The sequence below is a fragment of the Podarcis pityusensis genome (genome assembly GCF_964106645.2).
Source record: "Podarcis pityusensis genome assembly, chromosome: 4".
Taxonomy (NCBI): Eukaryota; Metazoa; Chordata; class Lepidosauria; order Squamata; family Lacertidae; genus Podarcis; species Podarcis pityusensis.
The window spans coordinates 79,599,037-79,619,734 of record NC_138027.1 but is presented as its reverse complement, the minus strand read 5'-3'; the positions used below and the strand labels follow the sequence as shown (position 1 = coordinate 79,619,734).

At 42.1% G+C, this 20,698-nt stretch overlaps 1 protein-coding gene and 1 long non-coding RNA gene across 7 annotated transcripts in view; one reads left to right on the top strand and one right to left on the bottom strand.

Moving 5' to 3' along the window:
• The window catches only part of ADPRHL1 (ADP-ribosylhydrolase like 1), a 37,721-nt gene extending 20,343 nt beyond the window's left edge, over positions 1–17,378 (bottom strand). For 3 of the 6 annotated variants that reach the window (XM_081002880.1, XM_081002882.1, XM_081002881.1), the window contains exons 1-4: positions 16,877–17,378; positions 10,527–10,691; positions 4,087–4,212; positions 549–689 (exon numbers count right to left, since the gene is read on the bottom strand). In XM_081002880.1, coding sequence (XP_080859006.1) covers positions 549–689; positions 4,087–4,212; positions 10,527–10,691; positions 16,877–17,093 — 649 coding nt within the window. In that variant the 5' untranslated portion in view covers positions 17,094–17,378. Of the gene's footprint in view, positions 1–548; positions 690–4,086; positions 4,213–6,526; positions 6,648–10,526; positions 10,692–16,876 lie in introns of those variants that run through there. The other 3 variants (XM_081002884.1, XM_081002885.1, XM_081002883.1) reach the window with 3 other exon arrangements.
• On the top strand, positions 6,681–20,234 carry LOC308475992. The gene is made up of 3 exons (XR_013985619.1): positions 6,681–6,746; positions 11,984–12,103; positions 20,023–20,234. It is a non-coding gene; the product is annotated as an uncharacterized lncRNA (long non-coding RNA).
• The last annotated feature ends 464 nt before the right edge of the window (positions 20,235–20,698 follow it).

Here is a 20,698-nt window from a genome sequence, read left to right as displayed (position 1 = left end):
AAAGCCAGAGAACTTCTGAGAAAGAACACAGGGCCTATTATTTGTCAGTAGTCACCTGCATCGCTATCCAAATATGGGTTTCGTTTTTTAAAATTGTGCATATAGGTATATTCCTAGAGCAAGGATTCAGAGAAGAGGGACAGGTAGCAAATTGACAAACACAAACACCTTTACTGGCATTATGAGTTAAAACATTTCAAAACACTAGGATACATTTAAAAGGGACAGGAGTGAGGCTGTTGAGGATCAGAAGGTACTTGATTGTTCTTCTTCACCCTGTCTATTCCCTACAGGGGTGATTCATTAAGAACCCTTTCGGGTAAGATGGAGATTAAAAAGGAAGCCACAGGGGCAGTAACGTCCTTGTCCCTATCTGCTCATTTGACAAGTAGCATCTCTCTTTCTCTAGGCTCATGATAAAACCTTCTGAGTTCAAGATTGAAACAGACACCTGAAATGGCAGTTAGGGAAATTAAGCTACCAGAGCATAAACACTTCAATTATGCACCTTACGTGTGAATTTGCAATTGCATATTGTGCAATGTTACCTGCCATGTGCCGAATTGTCTTCTTGCAGTATTCTTCAGCCATTGGGACCACCTTCATCATTTCTCTTCCCCACTGCACCAGTGGCTTTCCTTGTATTGCATATGAAACAAACAGAGCTGTGCACAGTGATCCTAAAAACCCTGAAAGGAGCATAGAAAAATGGTGATGACGATGGCACCAAGTAGCACCAAAAAGGAGGAGAAATCAGCGTACAGATGCATAAGAAACTACGTTTATTAAGCTCAAAGAAAGACAACATGCACACATTTCAAGCTATATGCCTTTCTTCGGGAATATTTTTTTGTTCCCTATAAAACAGGTATTGAACTTCAAATAGCATTACTGTATGTGTATATAACTGACCGGTGCAATGCCTACTCAGAAGTCCTGTTGAACCCAGAAGGGTTTATTCTTAGGTCAAGTGGAGTTAGGATTGCAGCCTTCATCACTACTTTCAACCCCTGACCAAAGAGAGGCGTTCCAGAGAGGGTGCCACTACCGAGAAGGCCCTCTGCCTGATTCTTTTACAGAGGGTATGTGTGGAGGTTTCTGCCAGCCTCACTTGGGTAGGTTCTTTTTCTATTTGCTTATTTTAAATGGGGATTTTTAGTTGGAGGTTTCCCCTATGAAATGCTGGTCAAGTGTTGGTGGCACTGCTTCGGACAATTACTTTTCCTTTTTGATTCTGGCATTGATGTCCTCCAAAGAATGAGCGATTTGGCTGTTGTGTTAATTACAATGTGCCTGTTATTTTAGTGATGTATTGTGTTGAGATACTGTGCCTTTATAACACAGAAACCATGTGAGCCTTTTTTCCACCATTTAATCTCCACTGGAGGAGATGCTTCATCTACTCTATTCCTGAGAGCTAGACTGCCAATAAAAGTGCATGAATTTAAAAAAACAAATAAGGTGACAATTCTGATAGATTTACTGTCATCCTTAGCATTCAATACAGATCCTTCATGTAGTGTGCCAAACACTTAAAAGTCACATAGTCTGCAACTTTATTTTGCCATTTTAAAACCTAGAAAACAAGCAAGATTGTGTGAGCATTTATCATTTAAAGTAATGAAACAAGATTGGGGAGAACTGGCATAACGGAATACTTCAGCAAATACGTATGACTTACAACTTGTGTCTCTACTTAGGAGGGAGCCATCTGATATGTGATGATTGTTGGCTGAGATTAACATTCCAGGGTGATGACTTCTTTTACATGTCCAACTGATCTTAATGAGGATAACATTAGAATGGTGCATAGGTTTAAAACAACTGCTTTTGTGGCCCTTAGAGCTACCGAAAATGAAAATCATGAAAACGAACTGCTGAAAATTAAAAGGAATTCATAATATGTTGCATGTTGAACTCTGTATGAACAGCCCTAAAACAGATTGATCAGAAGTTTAACCATAAAAGTTTCTTGCTCTGATTAACCAGTGGTTTTGCACGGTGACACTGTTTTCATGTCAGACTGGACTACAGCCTAACCTGGTCTCAGAATGCAACTGTTTCTGGTTATTGCTTCTACTGACCTACAGTAATTTTGCAATTCTGATGGTGGGCATATTGCATTGTTTCCCCCCCCCCCCCAGACTGATGACAGGTGAAGCTGCAGAACAGATGTGTGCCCCAAGCAATGGCTCTCAGATTGCAGACCACTGCTGTTCCACTTACCAGGCTAGTGGATAGAGAAAGAGGAAGAGTCATAAATGAGTGTGGCTGGCTGGCTGGCTGGGAGAAACAACATTTCCTCATCCCCCCCAGATCTCAGAAGTAGGAGATATAGTCAAGCTGAGGTTTGTCTTTACTGCCAGTGGTTCTCCAACCTGCTCCTTCTTCTTCCTATTGGTCCAGCCATCCCATTAGCGCTTTTATTGTCTTTCCTCCTCCCCCTTTTTTCCTCCAGTGCTCACACCCCTATTCCTATCTTCATGCATCAAGAATTGCAGTTGGGGTGTGTGTGCTTTTAGTGCAGAACTTGAATCTGACATATTGCAATTGTGATATGGCACACTGCAGAATCCTTGCAAGAAAGAGCCCCCAAGCACTTATACAGGCAAAGCTCCAGCCACAACTGCCCTGAGCAAAAAGCACCTTAAGTTTGCTACAGGCCTATGTATGCTAATTTGAGAGTTATGCCCACTGAAACAATAGGAGCTTCAAGGTGAACATGTTAAATTTGTTGTGTGTGTACACACATTTCTTTCCTGTTTCATACCTGAACACTATACTGTATTAGGTTTCCTCTGTCCAAATGGTACTACAATCCACCACCCCCCACCCCCTTGACTGGGCTTCCTTCCAGTTTAGGAGCCCAGATGGGGACAGGGAACTATTAAAAACTACACAGGGCCATTTGCAAGGGGAAACTGAAGGGCAGAGAAGGGTTAAACACCTCCCACCAGCTTTCCCCTGCAAGTGTCTCTCCACCCCTGCATTATGAGGAGAACACAGGGTAAGTGTAGTTTATTGAATACAATTTAGTTTATTGAATTTATGTGTTGCTTCCCACCATCAAAGAAGTCTTGAAGCAACTTGCAAAAGAAAGAAAAACCTAGAAGAGACATGTCCATTTAAAACAATGCAACATACTAAATGTGTTCACCTACAATAATCACTTGCAAGCAACCATACCACCCAAGAATGGTCCCAAAAGAAATAGCTGCTAAAAGCCAGACTGTTATTGTTGGGTAAATGCCAGAAAAATAAATACATCTTCTCCTGGTGCTGAAAAGATGACAATGTTAGCAGCAGACAAGCTTTCAAGAGGAGAGTCTCCCATAAGCATAGGACTACCACAGAAAACATCTGTTTTCCTATTGCCACCCTCTGAACATCTTTGCAGGGAACATACAGAGATTCCCTTCTTCAAATCGAGGTAGATTCATATGGGGAAAGGTCGTCCTCGAGGTACTGGGCTCCCAATCCATGCAATACTTTGAAAAGTCAAAACCAGTACTTTGAATTTGACTTGGAAACAAATTGGCAATTAGTGCAGGTAAGGTAAAAAGATAAAAGATAAAGGACCCCTGGCTGGCTAAGTCTAGTCAAATGCAATTATGGGGTTGCGGCACTCATCTCACACATCTCGCCGAGGGAGCCGGCATTTGTCCACAGGCAGCTTTCTGGATCATGTGGCCAGCATGACTAAAATGCTACTAGCACAATGGGACACTCTGACGAGTGCCAGAGCGGACAGAAACACTGTTTACCTTCCTGCCGCAGCGGTACCTATTTATCTACTTGCACTGGCATGCTTTCGGACTGCTAGGTTGGCAGGAACTGGGACAGAGCAACGGGAGCTCACCATGACTGGTGTTTTATGTTGAGAATGCCCTGTCTCTGTCAACAACCTGGCGACTGCGTTCTGTGCTACTTGCATTTTTTTCAATTGTCTTCAAATGCTGTTAACAGACCTCAAGCCGCACACACAGATCGACCAGGACTTTGGCAGGACTGGCAGTCTTGCAAGGGGTAGGGCAACCCAGAGTCAATACATCCTAACCAAAACAGGTCGATTTCCATAGACATTACCTGTAGGATGGTTATGAGTCATTCGTCCAACTTCAATGCTCACTTCAATGAGAGTTTCCAGTCTGTCAGGCTTCCAGTATTTCATCCCTAAGCACATGGCCTTTGTAGCGGCTCCAAATCCTGAACCTATTGTCAACAGCAACAAAAAGGCAAACGAGTCATGAATGATAATTTGAATCACGTTTGATTGTAGCTGATGATGTTAGTGAATTTTGAAGTGGTGTGGGAGCCAGAAGGCTGCTGGGAAGTTGGTAGTTGGAGTCCGAGAACTCTGAAGGAGGGAGGCAGGCCCATGAAGAGGGATGGGGGAAGACAGGTACACTTGCCCTAGACCTCACGGGGCTAAGCTGACCAGGGCCCCTCCACCAGGGGCACGCCAGACTTAAACTGTCATGTCAAGAATGCCCCATACCTCCCAACCACCCTGGACCTGAGAGAAGCGCTGCACGGCCCAGGGGCAACAGGTGGCTCATCGCTAAGCTGGGAGGAAGATAGTAATTATAATTCTGTATACATATGTATATAGGGTGTGGTAATCCAAAATGAAACACCTTTTAAGTCCTCTTGATGTTAACATGAGAGCTAAGGGTGTGACCGGGCCCGTGCAGAGCTTGTCTGAGGCCCTAGTTGGGAGTCTTGTTAGAATAAAGTTATAAACTCAAACAAAAAAAGCAGGTGGTCCCTTGGCAGGCCAACCTGTGCCCTGCCCCCCGGCCAGCCAAGCCCTCCAAGGCCCAGGGCGAATGTACCTAGCTGCCCCCACCCTGCTTTGCATAAGCCTGTGTGTGACTATATATTTCTGTACCCCACTTATTTGGGAGTAAGTCCCATCAAACATGTCAGTAGACATGTTCAGTGTTCTCCCTTGCTGAATTTCCTAATGAAATCAATTCAATAAAACATTCACTTTCGCTGGATTGTTATATATGTAATATATTTTGAGTGCATTTTTGTTTGTCTCCCGGTATGCCCCATGGAGAGCCTCAAGGTCCATTAATAGCAACACCCTAGTGGTCCCGGGCCCTAAGGAAGTTAGATTAGCCTCAACCAGAGCCAGGGCCTTTTCAGCTCTGGCTCTGGCCTGGTGGAACGCTCTGCCTCATGAGACCAGGGCCCTGCAGGATCTGATTTCTTTCCGCAGGGCCTGTAAGACAGAGTTGTTCTGCCTGGCCTTTGGCTTGGAGCCAATTTGATTCCCCTCCCCTCTTTCTTTTTTCTTTTTCTTTTTCCTTTCTCCTCCTGTGATGAGGCTGCATTTTAATATTTTAATGTTTCAATATTTTAATGTTGTATTTTAATCTTGTTTTTCAGTTGTATTCATTTAACTTGTTTTTATTATTGCTTGTTAGCCGCCCTGAGCCCGGTCTTGGCTGGGGAGGGCGGGGTATAAATAAAAATTATTTATTTTTATTTTTATTATTATTATTATTATATCCCATATTCCATTGAAGTAACACAATATTTTGAAAGAATCCTAAAAATCCTAAAAGCTGGAGGTTGCTGATTTGGGATCTCAGAGAGAAGGAAAGCAACAACTTTTACACCAAGCCTAGAAACAGCTCCTAGCAGCGAGTTCCCTCTCCCCAAGCACCAACGTCCATTGCTTAGGCCGCAGAAGGGAAGGCAATCACACCCCTCCAGCTGTATTGCTACCTGGACTATTATTATTATTACATTAATTGAAGTGAGTTTTATCTTGATATTGTTAGATGACCTTTTGCAAGCCACCTTGGAGGTGTTTAAAGGGCAGGAATGTGGAAATATAAATTAAAACAATAATAAAGACATAAAAGCCAGGCTGAATCTACACATATATATTTTAAAAATGCTGTGAAAGTGCTTTAAAAAAAAGTTTAAAAATATACAGTATGTGGAATTTGCCATTAGCTCACTAGAGCCATCTAGTGTCACATTTGTATAATGCGCTTAAAACATTACATTTGCAGCCATATAGCTGAGTCCCCAATCAAAAAACATCAATTAATAAACAGCAGATTAAACAACAACAATATAAAGCATCAGCAATAAGCAACACCATACAAAAAAACCCCAAAATCCAAATACTCATGTAGGCCACCTCTTAACATAATATAGCTCCCATCATATAAAGTCGCAAGATAAGCAAAACATTTAAAAAAATTGTAACAGCAGCATTGTAAGCAGTGGTAAGAATAAATAACAATTAAATAATTAGCTGTCTAGAGGAAAGCACTGTCAGTGCCAAGCAGCCCTCTTTGAGGAGGATTTTCCAAAGACCCAGGACCATGACAGAAGAGGCCCTGACTGTCTCCCATCACCACTCTCAGTATCTCAAAAGGGCAGGCGTCTGAAGCAAGGCCTCTGATGACAACTCAAGTGTCATCAACCTAAGTTCATACGGGGTAAATAGCCATTCATTGTTATACATAAAGAAAACAAGTAGCAGAGTTCATTTCCATACCAGAGATACAGAGACAAGGTTTCCAGGCCGGAGAATAAGGTTGCAGGATAACCTGAAACCCTGACCCTTTTCAAAATTCAGCACTAGGCCTATGAGGCCTTTTTCTCCATAGAAACCGTGGCTGCCAGCCGTTTTTAGGAGTTTGGGATGCCAACTGTGCTGTGTCCAGCTTGTCAGGCACAGGAACGTGCTTCAATCCTAGTAGTGGAACTTAGTCCTGGTATTTGCTTATTAGTTTAATGCTTCACACCCGACTGAATGGCTTGGTGCATGTTAAGCTATGAATAAGATTAAGCTGTTAGAGCCTCATAGTCTGTTGTCACCTCACAAGGGATAGGCAGGGACTAGGTAAAAAAGTTGTTGTTGTTGTTGTTATAATATCCCCTAGCCAATGTAACCTTTAATTACATTTTAACAATAGTCTTTTCTATATTTTAGCTTGTTTTGTTTTAAGCCTGGGGCTACACAAAAGGTGTCTGGCTGTTGAATTGGTTGCCCCCACCCATTTATATATGTAGTAGTATGACATGAAGCTGGAAAGAGAGTGGGGGGCAGAGGCTGACTTTTTAAGGGACAAAACCTCTAAACCCAAGTCTCCCATAGTCCATGCTTTATAGAAGTAGAAATTACCAACCAAATGTCTGCTAGCATTCTAGTGGCTATGAATATAGCCATTTCTCACTTCACATGACTTCATATACATCATTTAAGAAAGCAGTTCCAGAAGACAGCCACCTTTGCAGCACCATTCCTAAAGTCTGGCTTAATTGGGTTTATAGTTGTACTCACCTTATATAGATCCTACGTGGAATCTCAAATAGCTATTGTGATTTTGCTTTGAGAGATACACATACCTCCTCAAAACACTTTCTGAAGTTTCTATTTGATATATGCATGAATGAGAGCAGTGTGCTTGTAACTGCTTCACTACCAAACTGCTATTCATTCATGGAACGGGGCCAGAGGGGGGAAAGTGAGCTAAAACTGCCAGGTATTTTTCTTTTCTCTTCCAGCAATTGCCATGAGAAGGACATAGTGGGGAGAGAGGCAGCAGCACTGTCAAACGAGGTTGATTGCAGAGAGACAAAAATAATCATCGTATTGCATTACAATGTTTATGCCATGAAGTTGCATCAATATATGATGCTGGTGTTGAGTGGTTCTATATTCCAGTGATATAGTGTCACATCAACACAGTGCTGGCCCTGGAATCTGCACTTTCCTTGTGAGGCCATGTGCAGCCAGTGAAGAAGACGTACAATGCCTCTTCTAAATGGTTAGTACTAAAGACTGGAAAGTGATCTCTCTGCAGAATGCAAATAATAATAATAATAATAATAATAATAATAATAATAATAATTTATTATTTATACCCCGCCCATCTGGCTGAGTCTCCCCAGCCACTCTGGGCGGCTCCCAATCAAGTGTTAAAAACAGTACAGTGTTAAATATTAAAAACTTCCCTGAACATGGCTGCCTTAAGATGTCTTTTAAAGATAGGATAGCTGCTTATTTCCTTCACATCTGAAGGGAGGGTGTTCCACAGGGTGGGCACCACTACCGAGAAGGCCCTCTGTCTGGTTCCCTGAAACCTCACTTCTCTCAATGAGGGAACCGCCAGAAGGCCCTCGGTGCTGGATCTCAGTGTCCAGGCTGAATGATGGGGGTGGAGACGGTCCTTCAGGTATACAGGACCGAGGCCGTTTAGGGCTTTAAAGGTCAGCACCAACACTTTGAATTTTGCTCGGAAACATACTGGGAGCCAATGCAGATCTCTCAGGACCGGTGTTATGTGGTCCCGGTGGCCACTCCCAGTCACCAGTCTAGCTGCCGCATTCTGGATTAATTGCAGTTTCCGTGTCACCTTCAAAGGTATCCCCACGTAGAGTGCATTGCAGTAGTCCAAGCGGGAGATAACTAGAGCATGCACCACTCTGGCGAGACAGTCCGCGGGCGGTAGGGTCTTAGCCTGCGTACCAGGTGGAGCTGGTAGACAGCTGCCCTGGACACAGAATTAACCTGCGCCTCCATGGACAGCTGTGAGTCCAAAATGACTCCCAGGCTGCGCACCTGGTCCTTCAGGGGCACAGTTACCCCGTTCAGGACCAGGGAATCCCCCACACCCACCCACACCCTGTACCCCCAAAAACAGTACTTGCATTTGAAGCCTAAATAATACAATAACTACCACAGTGAAGTTGTGTCTCGGCCCATACTCTGAGAGGCATCACATATGCCTTGTTTTGCTCCCCAGGCAATTTGGTTTAAATAGATTACTTTACATCATGGGCAGGCAGACTAAGGCCGGGGGGCCGGATGTGGCCCAATCACCTTCTCAATCCGGCCTGCAGATGGTCCAGGAATCCAGCATGTTTTTACATGAGTAGAATGTGTCCTTTTATTTAAAATGCATCTCTGGGTTATTTGTGGGGCATAGGAATTCGTTCATTCCCCCCCCCCCCCAATATAGTCTGGCCCCTCACAAGGTCTGAGGGACAGTGGACCAGCCCCCTGCTGAAAAAGTTTGCTTACACTTGCTTTACATGGACAAAATGTCCAGGTTAGTGCAGGCCCCTAAAAGGATCCACGACAGATTGTATTCCTGAAAAGAAACACAAATTCCAGAACAAAAAAATCTGGACCAGAAGGCATCGTGCCAAGCACAAAGACTCTTTAAATAGACATTTAAACTGGACAGAGATAACTTACAAAAGGACGCAGTGCCCTACAAAAGGAATTCCTGACGGCTTGCCTTTCGCATCCCAGGCAAATATGGAATTGCTGAAAAACTATACAATGAGTACAGTCTTTCCCCACATGGTCATAGTGCCCATACAAGGAAGAAACCTGCCCTTACGCATCAACACGTGTAACTATAGGCAACTTATAAAGCATATAAAGAATCAAAATAATTATATACTTCATTACTGAGTGAGGCATTATAGTCAGAAGTAGATTAAATGAGAATGTAGGGGGAGGATCGTAGAATATCTGTTTTGCAATGCAGAAGGTTCCAGGTTCAGTCCCCAGCATCTGCAGGAAGGGATGGGAGACAATCCTGTCTTAAATCCAAGAGAGTCACTGTTCATCAACTGTAGATAACACTGAGCCAGATGGACCTATAATGTAACTTAAGTATAAGGCAGCTTTCTATGTAAGAAGCTGTGGTTGCCTCCAGAACCAACAGTACTTCCTTGGGGCTATGTAAAAAAACAACAACGTAATGAACACTGATTTAAATCAGTTAGTGCTGAGATAGCAGCAAAATGGGAAACTCTTCAGATTGCAAAAATAATGCAATCACATTCATGTTTACTCAGAAGTAAGCCCTCCTTTGTGCAATGGGGCTTCCTATCAGGTTAGTGTCCATGAACTCGCAGCCTAACAGTGCAATCCTACACTTAGAAGTAAACCCACTGAATTCAGTGGCACTCCTAGCCTGCTGCCCTCAAGTGTAGTACAGTGGTACCTCGGGTTACATATGTTTCAGGTTACATACGCTTCAGGTTACAGACTCCGCTAACCCAGAAATATTACCTCGGGTTAAAAACTTTGCTTCAGGATGAGAACACAAATTGTGCTCCGGCGGCGCGGCAGCAGAGGGAGGCCCCATTAGCTAAAGTGGTGCTTCAGGTTAAGAACAGACCTCCGGAACGAATTAACTACTTAACCCGAGGTACCACTGTACTGGAGTAGGATTTTTAAGTAGAGGTTGGATGGCCATCTGTCATAGATGCTTTATCTGGGATTCCAGCATTGCAGGGGGTTGGACTAGATGACCCTTGGGGTCCCTTCCAACTCTACAATTCTATGATTCTACCAGTCAGATCGGCTTCTGTGTATGCATTTGGTTGGGGGGGGTGCCACCTTGTCCTTTGCCTCAGGCAGCAAAATGTCTTGAGCTGGCCCTGACTTTATTATTCCTTACCAATCCACTGTAGGTTACTTTAAAGTACAATGATGTAGGATAAGTTTCAACTCAGAAAAACCACCACCTTACCTTTCTCATTAAATGGTGTGTGCCAAGCCAGGAGATAGTTGTCTGGCTTCAGTTGGGAGCAGCCTTCGATAGTAGCAGGATCTGACCGTCTCCCAGGAAGTTTGTCAATAGCATCCACATAACGTTTTACAAGTTCCCGATATAGGTCTTCTAAACACCAGTAATCTGTTCAAGGGAAGAAAAGTGTTATATAGTCAGATGAAGCAGCAGGGAATGTTCAAAAGGAGAAAAGGAAATCACTCCTGCTGCTGCTTTTTCATTTCTCAAGGTTGCTAAAGATGGATCAGTGACACCTTAACACCCTTAAACTACTCTGTTATCAGTGCTCTTTTTCTAGAAAAACGAGGTGCTGGAACTCACCACGAACACCTCCCTTGTTCTCTTATAATGGCATTGGCACCTGAGAAGTGCCGGAACTGAGTTGTGGTGAGTTCCAGCTGGGGGGCAGGCTGCCCATCATAAACACAATTAGGAGGTTAAATAATGTATAGTGCAATTCTATGCATGTTTACTTAGAGGTGTCAGGTGAGAGAAAAGCTGGAGCTGGGGCATATACATTTACATCCCACCTTTCTAGGCAAAATGCCCACTCTGTGTGGCTTACACAACAACATAAAGCAGGGGTAGCTAACATAATACCATCAAACGCAATACCATAAAATTTAACAAAAGCAGAAGAGCAAAAATTATAATCAGAGGAAAATTAACCTTTAAAACAGTGGTACCTTGGTTCTCAAACACCTTGGCACTCAAACAACTTGGAACCCAAACACTGCAAACCCGGAACTAAGTGTTCTGGTTTGCAAACTTTTTTCCGGAAGCCGAACATGCTCTGTTTTGAGTGTTACGCTTCCGTTTTGAGTGCCACACTTCCGTTTTGAGTGTTATGCTGAGGTCTGTCTGTTTTTGCTATTTATTTTGCGGTTTTGTTTTTGCAGCTCTTTTTTGTTTTGTTTTTGTGACAGTGTGGAACCCAGTTCAGCTACTGATTGATTGTGTGACTGCAGTACATTATTTATTGCTTTCATTTTATGGATCAATGGTCTTGTTAGATAGTAAAATTCATGTTAAATTGCTGTTTTAGGGGTTGTTTTTAAAAGTCTGGTACGGATTAATCCATTTTGCATTATTTTCTGTGGGAAAGCACGCCTTGGTTTTGAAACGCTTTGGTTTTGGAACGGACTTCCAGAACGGATTACCACTGAAGCTTTTATTGCAAGGCAATGAGGGGACAACTGTAACTCTTTGGGGTTCTTACTCCGTAAACTGGATACCATGGTGGAAAAAACTCTGTATATGAACAGGGGTACTTTTGGGATCGCTGTATCCAAAAAAAATTTGTAGAAAATGGACTGGCCAAAACAGGGATGCAGTTTAATATATTCATCCTGGTGAATTTCCAGGGAGTCTAGATAACGATGACATTGGTTATTTAATTAGCTTTCATGTGTTTCTAGGGCTGTTAAATGACCTTTCACCAAGCAAGTGCTGTCCTGTGTGTTCCAAAGCATTTCCCTATCACTTTCCTTATTAAAGAAGTGGGTTTGTTGCACAAGACCTCTTCATCAGCTATAAAGGTACAACCTGAATTAGTCCATATGTGCTTAAAACCCACTCCAAAATAGCACCAGTCTGGAATCGCCCTGCAAAGCCATTTTTAAACGTTCCAACAGAACTGAGAGATATTTATAGAAAACAATGAATAAAAGTGTGTTGAGCCATTCCTAATTCATCTCTAGTCAAGATGTGAACATCTTTGCAGAGGGTAAAAACATCCTCAACCTGGTCAACACTCCTGAATGTGTACACAAACAGAAATAAATCCAATGGAGCCCGGCTGATGGGACTAGCTTGGGGGCAAAGTGCTGTGAAACATTCTGGCTGGGAAGGGGGGAGAAACAACTTTACTGCGCTCTAAAATTTGCCAGACATAGCCGGGATTTTCCCATCAAAAATGGTGCCTGGGCAGAATTTTCGGCAGTCACTTGAAATGTCTTGTTTTTTTTTAGATTCTGAAAAAAAAGAGGGGGGAAAAAGCTTTTGTGTCCAGATTTTCACTTTTAGTATAGGGCACATTTTGGATAACATCATGTGACCACAGGTTAAAAGCCCAGCACTGGAAATGCACTGAGTACATAGTAAAGGTAAAGGGACCCCTGACCATTAGGTCCAGTAACGGACGACTCTGGGGTTGCGGCGCTCATCTCGCTTTATTGGCCAAGGGAGCCGGCGTACAACTTCCAGGTCATGTGGCCAGCATAACTAAGCCGCTTCTGGCGAACCAGAGCAGCGCGCGGAAACACCGTCTACGTTCCCACCGGAGCGGTACCTATTTATCTATTTGCACTTCCTGCTTTCGAACTGCTAGGTTGGCAGGAGCAGGGACCGAGCAAAGGGAGCTCACCCTCGAACCGCCGACCTTCAGATCGGCAAGCCCTAGGCTCTGTGGTTTAACCCACAGCGCCACCCGCGTCCCAAGTGCATAGCAAACAGTAGTATAAACACAGCCAAAATAAGAAGGGGTACACAGACTTAACAGTTTCCAGTTCTGTTTTTCTGTTAACTCAATATATGTGCCTAAATACAGAAATGCTGGAGGTAGCTTCCAGGAGGTTCCCAGAGCATGGCTATCAGCTTCAACCATGTGTGTGTACCTACTGCCAATACAGTGGTGCCCCGCAAGACGAATGCCTCGCAAGACGGAAAACCCGCTAGACGAAAGGGTTTTCCGTTTTGGAGGTGCTTCGCAAAACGAATTTCCTATGTGCTTGCTTCGCAAGACGAAAATGTCTTGCGAGTTCCTGCAGGGTTTTTTTCCTTTCCCCCCCTTTTTCCCAAGCCGCTAAACCGCTTATCAGCTGATGGCTAAGCCGCTTAACAGCTGATGGCTAAGCCGCTTATCAGCTGATCGTTAAGCCGCTTATCAGCTGATCTTTAAGCCGCTTAACATCTGATCTTTAAGCCGTTTATCAGCTGATCTGCCAAGCCCGCTAAGCCGCTAATACTGTAGCGCTAATCTGCTAAATCGCTAATGGGCTTGCTTCGCAAGACGAAAAAACCCGCAAGACGAAGAGACTCGCGGAACGGATTCTTTTCGTCTTGCGAGGCACCACTGTATAAGGAGGCAGCCACCAGTTTTTGAGCTTGCATGAGCAGCTGCAAAAGGGCACTTGGAGATTCAGACAGATGATGGGGGAATATGCAGACCTGTTTGGCCTCCTGCAACTTGTTATATTTGTAATTTCAAGGCAGCCCATCTCAATACAGCCCTTCTGCCCACTGCAGCTGTTGATTTACAGTAGGTCACACTGAATCCTGCAGTATGAATACAGATACACCTGATGCACACCACCTGGTCAATGGCTCTGATAGCATCATAGGTCCCAGCCACTCTGCCATGAATGCCAGTGGTCCATATGCCTTGATGTAGGAGAAACAGATGATCACATGTCTACATATTGTTGCACGCCACCACGATCTCTCAGTGATGCGAGATTCTAGGGTCTCCAGGAGATAACCCAGAGTTTGTTTCCTTTTGGAATGAGGCACAGTGCAGACTGTGGTTCCTTTATACAGTTTATTTATATGTGCATATAACCTGAGCCTACAATGGATGGGTTTGCAGCATTAGCAACCCTAGAGGGTTTTGTTTCTCCCATAGCTGCAGCCTTGAATTCAAACAGAAACTAAACATTGATCTGACTCTCTCCCCAGCTTGCTGTTTTCCTTCTAAGTCACATCTCAACTCTGCTTTTCCTTCTAACTAACCATCCATTTCCCATCTCACATACACCTCTTTCCTTTGTTTCCTTTAATGGCCCATCACCCAGGCAATCACCTCACCAGGAAGCTAGCTTGGCTTATATTAAAAACTTGCGTGATCCAGGGGTTAGGAGGGTCTTTGCATACAGCTTACTTTTTTACCTTAAAGGTAAAGGGACCCCTGACCATTAGGTCCAGTCGTGACTGACTCTGGGGTTGCGGCGCTCATCTCGCTTTATTGGCCGAGGGAGCTGGCGTACAGCTTCCAGGTCATGTGGCCAGCATGACTAAGCCGCTTCTGGCAAACAAGAGCAGCGCTCAGAAATGTCGTTTACCTTCCTGCCAGAGCACGGTACCTATTTATCTACTTGCACTTTAACGTGCTTTCAAACTGCTAGGTTGGCAGGAGCAGGGACTGAGCAATGGGAGCTCACCCCGTCACGGGGATTCGAACCGCCGACCTTTTGATCGGCAAGTCCTAGGCTCTGTGGTTTAACCCACAGCGTCACCCGCGTCCCTTTTTTTACCTTACCCCCACCACAAAGCCATAATACTATCTTGGCCAAGAGATGACCTTGATCAATGGCAGCTATATATTCAACTTTATGGTTTAGACACTATTGATTTTTCACATTTGGAAAATGGTAAGGATATGGAAGGAAATAATATTGTATAGCTGCTTTAAGGAGGGAGGCAACTGAAAAGTGCTGTTTCCTGCTCTAGAAAACATTAGGACTGTGAAGCTGCAGAAACAGCCACTCTATAGTCCAGCCTGAGATTTTTATGTTCTGGTTTCAACAACCCTAAAAGATAAGTTATGGTAAATCAACTTAGATATTACAAGAGGACAAAGGAAGAAAGGGTTTAGATAGATACCTTACACTTAAGACAAAACCAGATGCCTTTATTAGATTTCAAATTATCTTTCATTCAGTGCTCAGTCTAAGAGACACAAATGGTGATACAGGCAACCCCCATTTATGGGGGGGGGGCATAGCTGTCAACGTTTTCCTTTCTTTAAGGGAAATTCCCTTATTCCGAATAGGATTCCTCGCAAGAAAAGGGAAAAGTTGACAGCTATGGGGGGTAGGTGTTTACGTTAAATTGTGTATATTTGAAACACCATTGGAAAAGCCTGCAAAAACCCTGTTCTGCCCCCGCCCCACCCCTTTTTGTAATGTTTTTGGGTCACTTCCAGACAGTCATGCACATATCGAACACGTGTAAAAGGGGGCTTGTACTATCTCAACCCATGATGAGCAAGTTAAGGTGCATTTTGCTTTTCAAAACGGGAAAGCATGTATTGTCTTAAATGGCTAAAAACTGATTTTATCATGTTCCTATGTCTAAAACACACATGTATTATAACAACTGGTGCTTGCAATTGCAATTGATGGAATTCGGACAGAAGTTCAAAAACGAGATTTTGAAACAGCAGCTCCCCTGCTGTATACGCTATAGGCAGAGGGATATGTATGTAGCTTGCTTTTGTACAGCTAAAAATGGTTGCAAAGCAGCTTGATAAGCCTTGCAGATAACATTTATGCTCATACAGAGGTCAAGAAGCAGGAAACATGTGACATGCATTTAATCACTGACTATATTCAGAAGTATGTTAGTCATCCTTTTCCATGATAGGTTGACATCTTGCCATTATCTTTAGGGTATTAGCTCCTGCTCACATCATTGGCTAACCAGTAGCTAGACACGAAATATCCGAGATTCTCTTCAACAGGCCTCTGGTAGCTAAATTTAGAGCATCTCAGCAGCAGTCAGATAAGAGTGGAATGTCAGAGAAATTTCATTGACTTTCCCGATTCTAGAAAACACGCTGAGAAGTGCAACACATTTGGAGAGCATTTGTCTTCAGTGAAGATACAGATGTTTTGTTCAGCAGTTATCTTGGAAGTATCACAAAAACAACACATAAATTGGGTTGTAAGATACCGTTGCATTCAATAACTTGACAATATTGGATGCTTTTTATGCAAAGGGAGTTGATACTTACTATGATGGGCAGCTGTCTATATACCAGTCAGGAATAGGCAACTCTGATAAAGGAAAATGGCTTAAGGTTTTCTTTTCCCCATCCATGTTTCATTCAAGGCAAGTTTATATCAATGCATCCAGTGAAAGAAAAATGTGTTCTCTTAGTTTATACCTTTCAAAATAAATTTTATGCAACCAACGAAGAGAATATGTAACTTTCTTACTGTGAATGGAAATCATATTCATTCTCTCGTTCATATATATATAGTGTGAGAACATTGAGACTCAATTATTCTCAGTAATAAGGTAGACCAGTATTCTCTTCTCCATATTGAAATAGAAAGATGAGAAATAGTTGGCCACCTAGCAAGCTCACACTTGAGGTGGTATTTGAAGGGAAAACTCCTTGTACCATTTACATTTTCAGCAACCATGCTAGTTAAATGGCAAAACCAAGACATCATATGCATTGATAACTGAAGGTAGCATGAATTTCTGCACAAACTCGCTGCTTAGGTAACAGAACACAATAATTAAATGCTGTTCTCCAGGTTTAGCCTTCCCCTCCCAGCTTGCATACAACCTGAAGTTTTTCCTACCTGTGACGAGAGCCTCAGCTGTAGCCATGTGCATAAGAGTATTATCACTGATTGGCCATTTGTCAGATGACAGGACCAGGTTCTCGAGTCCTCCAATTTCTTTCAGTTCCCCTTGAATCTTTGCACCTAATGCATTATTTTCCCGCGTGAAATTTCGATAGCCCAGAGCGTCTCCTACCCCTGCCAGCAACAGAGCAGCCTTAAATTTATCCATCATAAGGGGACTTCAGTGCTTCTTCGGTTCTCAAAAACTGTCACTTCTTGTTTCTTTGTTCCTTTGCCTTCCAAGCTCAGGTCAAGCAACACTTTATATCGGAGCCATTGTGTCATTGCACAGAGCTGTCTGTATAAGGCAAGGCTTTCCTTTTCTGGCTTTGCAGATGCCACCACTTGTCTGACATCCAATGAAGGGATAGAAATTGTTAGTCCAAGAATTTTCTGACTTATTTTTAAGCTGCAAGCTCCCAAAGTGTGCAATGCACTAGTCCATGCAAGTAGCAAAAATCAAAAACCCTCCTAACAATCCTGGACAAAGCAAGCCAAGAAATATTTTGGCTATCCAGTTCAAGTAACTCTACACCTAGAAAAACACATGCTGTAATCAGGAGGTTTATTTTTACAGCTGTGCAAATGAGCATATTTTTCTTTGACTTTTGTAGTACTGTATTCAGTTACTTTTGGGGGGGAACTGAGAAAAACACAAAACAAGGACAGCGATTATAGACACCAGAGGAAGAAGACCATAAAGGTGAGAAGGAAGCTAGCAATAAAAAGAAGAAAATGGAAAGCCAATTCATCAATGAACTGAGCTGGCTTTAAGTTTGTTTGCTGCCCTGCAGCACACTCATAAATGTTTTATTGCAGTGAAACAACACTAGGCCATACAGAAGTAATTGAACAGTGTTTCCTTCCTAGTGCTCCTTCATGAGAATCACATTATGTACACACATAGTTAGGTTATTCTGGGGCAACTAGGCGTTTCCCAAAGGATGCTTAGCTTTGGTTTCTATTTCCAGCATAATTCAAGGTTCTCTCTCATTAAAAAAAAAAAAAAATCTCTGGCAGGATTCACACTTGAGCATGTAGGTAGGAAAATACTTTTACATTTTATCCACTGTGGGAAAATACAGAAGTGTAAACTTTGAACAATTTGATTTAAATAAAATGTGACACAAAGTTTCACAGGCCTGTGAAGGAAAGGGGTAGTTCTGTAAGGCAACTCACAAGCTAACAAAAAGGTGCTACTCATTGCTAAAAGGAAAGGCCATCTTTTAATATTCTCTTCATTCCACCTCTGAGAATATAAAATTATTTCCTAATATAGCAGTACAAAAACAGCTTTACAAGCCAAACAAGATGATGATCCATCGGTATTTTGGAAGATCCATATTTAAAAATATGAATTAGTTATGGCAACTGACCACTTCCTGTTTTAATTCCCTGAAGTGCATAGGGTTAGAAGAAAAAACCTGGCAGTTTTAACAAAGCATGGGTTACATTTGTGTAAGATTGTCCCAAAACATATTTTCAGAGATTACAGTAATCTTCATTCATACATTTTCTGCAGAGAATTTAGCACTCAAATCAAATTTTGGTGTTACTAATTAAATGAACTTATTTCATCAGGTAGTAATATCTCTTTTGCCATCAAGATTGCTGTTACTCAATTGCACAACTGTCATGCACATACTAGAGAGTCCAATTGACACTACTGATAAATCAGATGGATTTGCTTTGAACACCTGAGTTCGGAGTCATTGTTTGTTCTTGAGCAAGCCTTTTTCATTCCAGCTTATGTTCCTGTTACATGTACTGGAAATTATAACCTGATTCAAAAGTTTGCTGTGATTTGAAAATAAAGATTGTTATATTGTGTTTTGTGCTTATTGCCTTTAATGTATAAATCCACCCCCCATTTTATGACTTGTTAATTATCATTTTTGGTGCACAATAACAAGTATTTTGTTGGCTCTGATGAATGGAGACAGTGCTATCAATCATCATTCTCTTCATTGCAGTTTTAAGGTTAACCGAACACTAGATGTTGCAGAAAATTATGCAGCGTATATTTAGGAATTTGGCCACCATTAATTAAAATCTTGTCCCTCGATCAACTCTGGGATCCCCATGAAGTTCCAGAATTCTCAATGTACCAGGGATATGTTAAATTTTGCGAATATTGCCCATCATACTAAACTGTATTAAGGACGTATATCCTCAAAATATAAGAACAGGAAAACGTAAGGGTTGTGATAACCATCTGCATGCTCAAATACATTAAGCTGCAAGTTAAATTCTGATACAAACTATCAACATGCTGCTAAGATTTTCATGTTTAACTTGCAATACATGTCTGTATCCAATATCACATTTTAACTGTTTAACACTTAGATTAAGAAGCGGTAGATGAATGTAACTGGTTATTAGAAAAAAACAAGGGTTTAACATTTAAAGACAAAGCATTTCTATCCCTCTGATCTTGCAAGGACAGTTTCAAACCTAGTGCAACCTGTTAGGGTCTTTTTTTTGCTGTAGATCACAGATAGCTAATCTGTGGCACTCCAATATGGACTTTTAACTGCTATCAGCCTCAGGCAGCATGGCCAAGACTCAAGGATGATGAGAATTCTAGTCCAGGAACATCTAGAGAGCCACAGATTAGGAAGGCCTGCTGTAGACCCCATTTGAAGACATTTAATGTCCAGATACATTTCTGGGCAAATGCATTAAGGTAGTTGAATGACCTTTTGAGAATACTGTACCTGGCTTTTTCACAGTTCCTAGCCTAACCACCTGGCTAGAAAAATAAGAGATATCTAAAAGCTGTCATACTGGCATCTAGTGGTGAAATGAAAGATAGGCAACATTCAATTCACTACTGTTGTTTGTAGTTTCTATTTTTCTTACTGAAGTTTCACCTTAGCAGAACACAGCTGATGATGTTAACCTAGTCTAAAAGTGAAATTGGTCACCTTGTACTACATAGCTTGACATTACCCTCTATTGGCTCTTTTGTAACTCAAAAGGAAGGCTTGTGAAATCCACCACTTTACATGCTTTCAACCTTATCAGATGCAACATGGGACCCAATTTAATTTCTTTACTTTATTTATTGCAAATGTTCACCTTCCTCTATTTCTTTCTAGGATAACAAGTTACAATGAAGAGATGGGCTCCTGCAACTTCAACTGTCATACAGAAGAGGAAATTTAAGAAGGGAAATCATGCAGGCTGAGAAAGATATGTCTGCTGAAATCACTCCTTCTACATAGGAGGCACAACAGTCCAGTCTTCCTTTGCATCTATATTGTTTAAAAAAGATAAAATGATGCTGGTACCATTTGTGGAACCCACTTTAGGTCAAGGCGCAATGCATTTCTCGGTCCTTAATCTATGAGTTGACAATCAATACACCTTGAGTTCTTGGCCACGATTTGGAAATCACTCAGTATCAGACTGCTGCATATATAACGACATAATCAAATGAACTTAAGCACTTTTTAAGTGACTTTGATTTCAGTGGGAGAATTAAGCATGTGTATGTCTTGCTTCCACTAATATCAGAGGAACTTAAAATGGTCTTGAGCCAGATCGTATACATAATATACTTGGAAAATTCAATAGGCAATCATGAAATATCAAATGATTCTTGAATGTTTCCTCTACGTTCAAAATATTAACAATAGCCACAATACAGATACTTGGTTGCCTCATTATTGATCAAGTGCAAACAAATTCTCATAAGGTCAGTGTGGAATGAGGAAATCTGTTTTAAAAAATGGTTCAGCTTGGCCTTTCCATAAATTTAGAATCACAGCACCA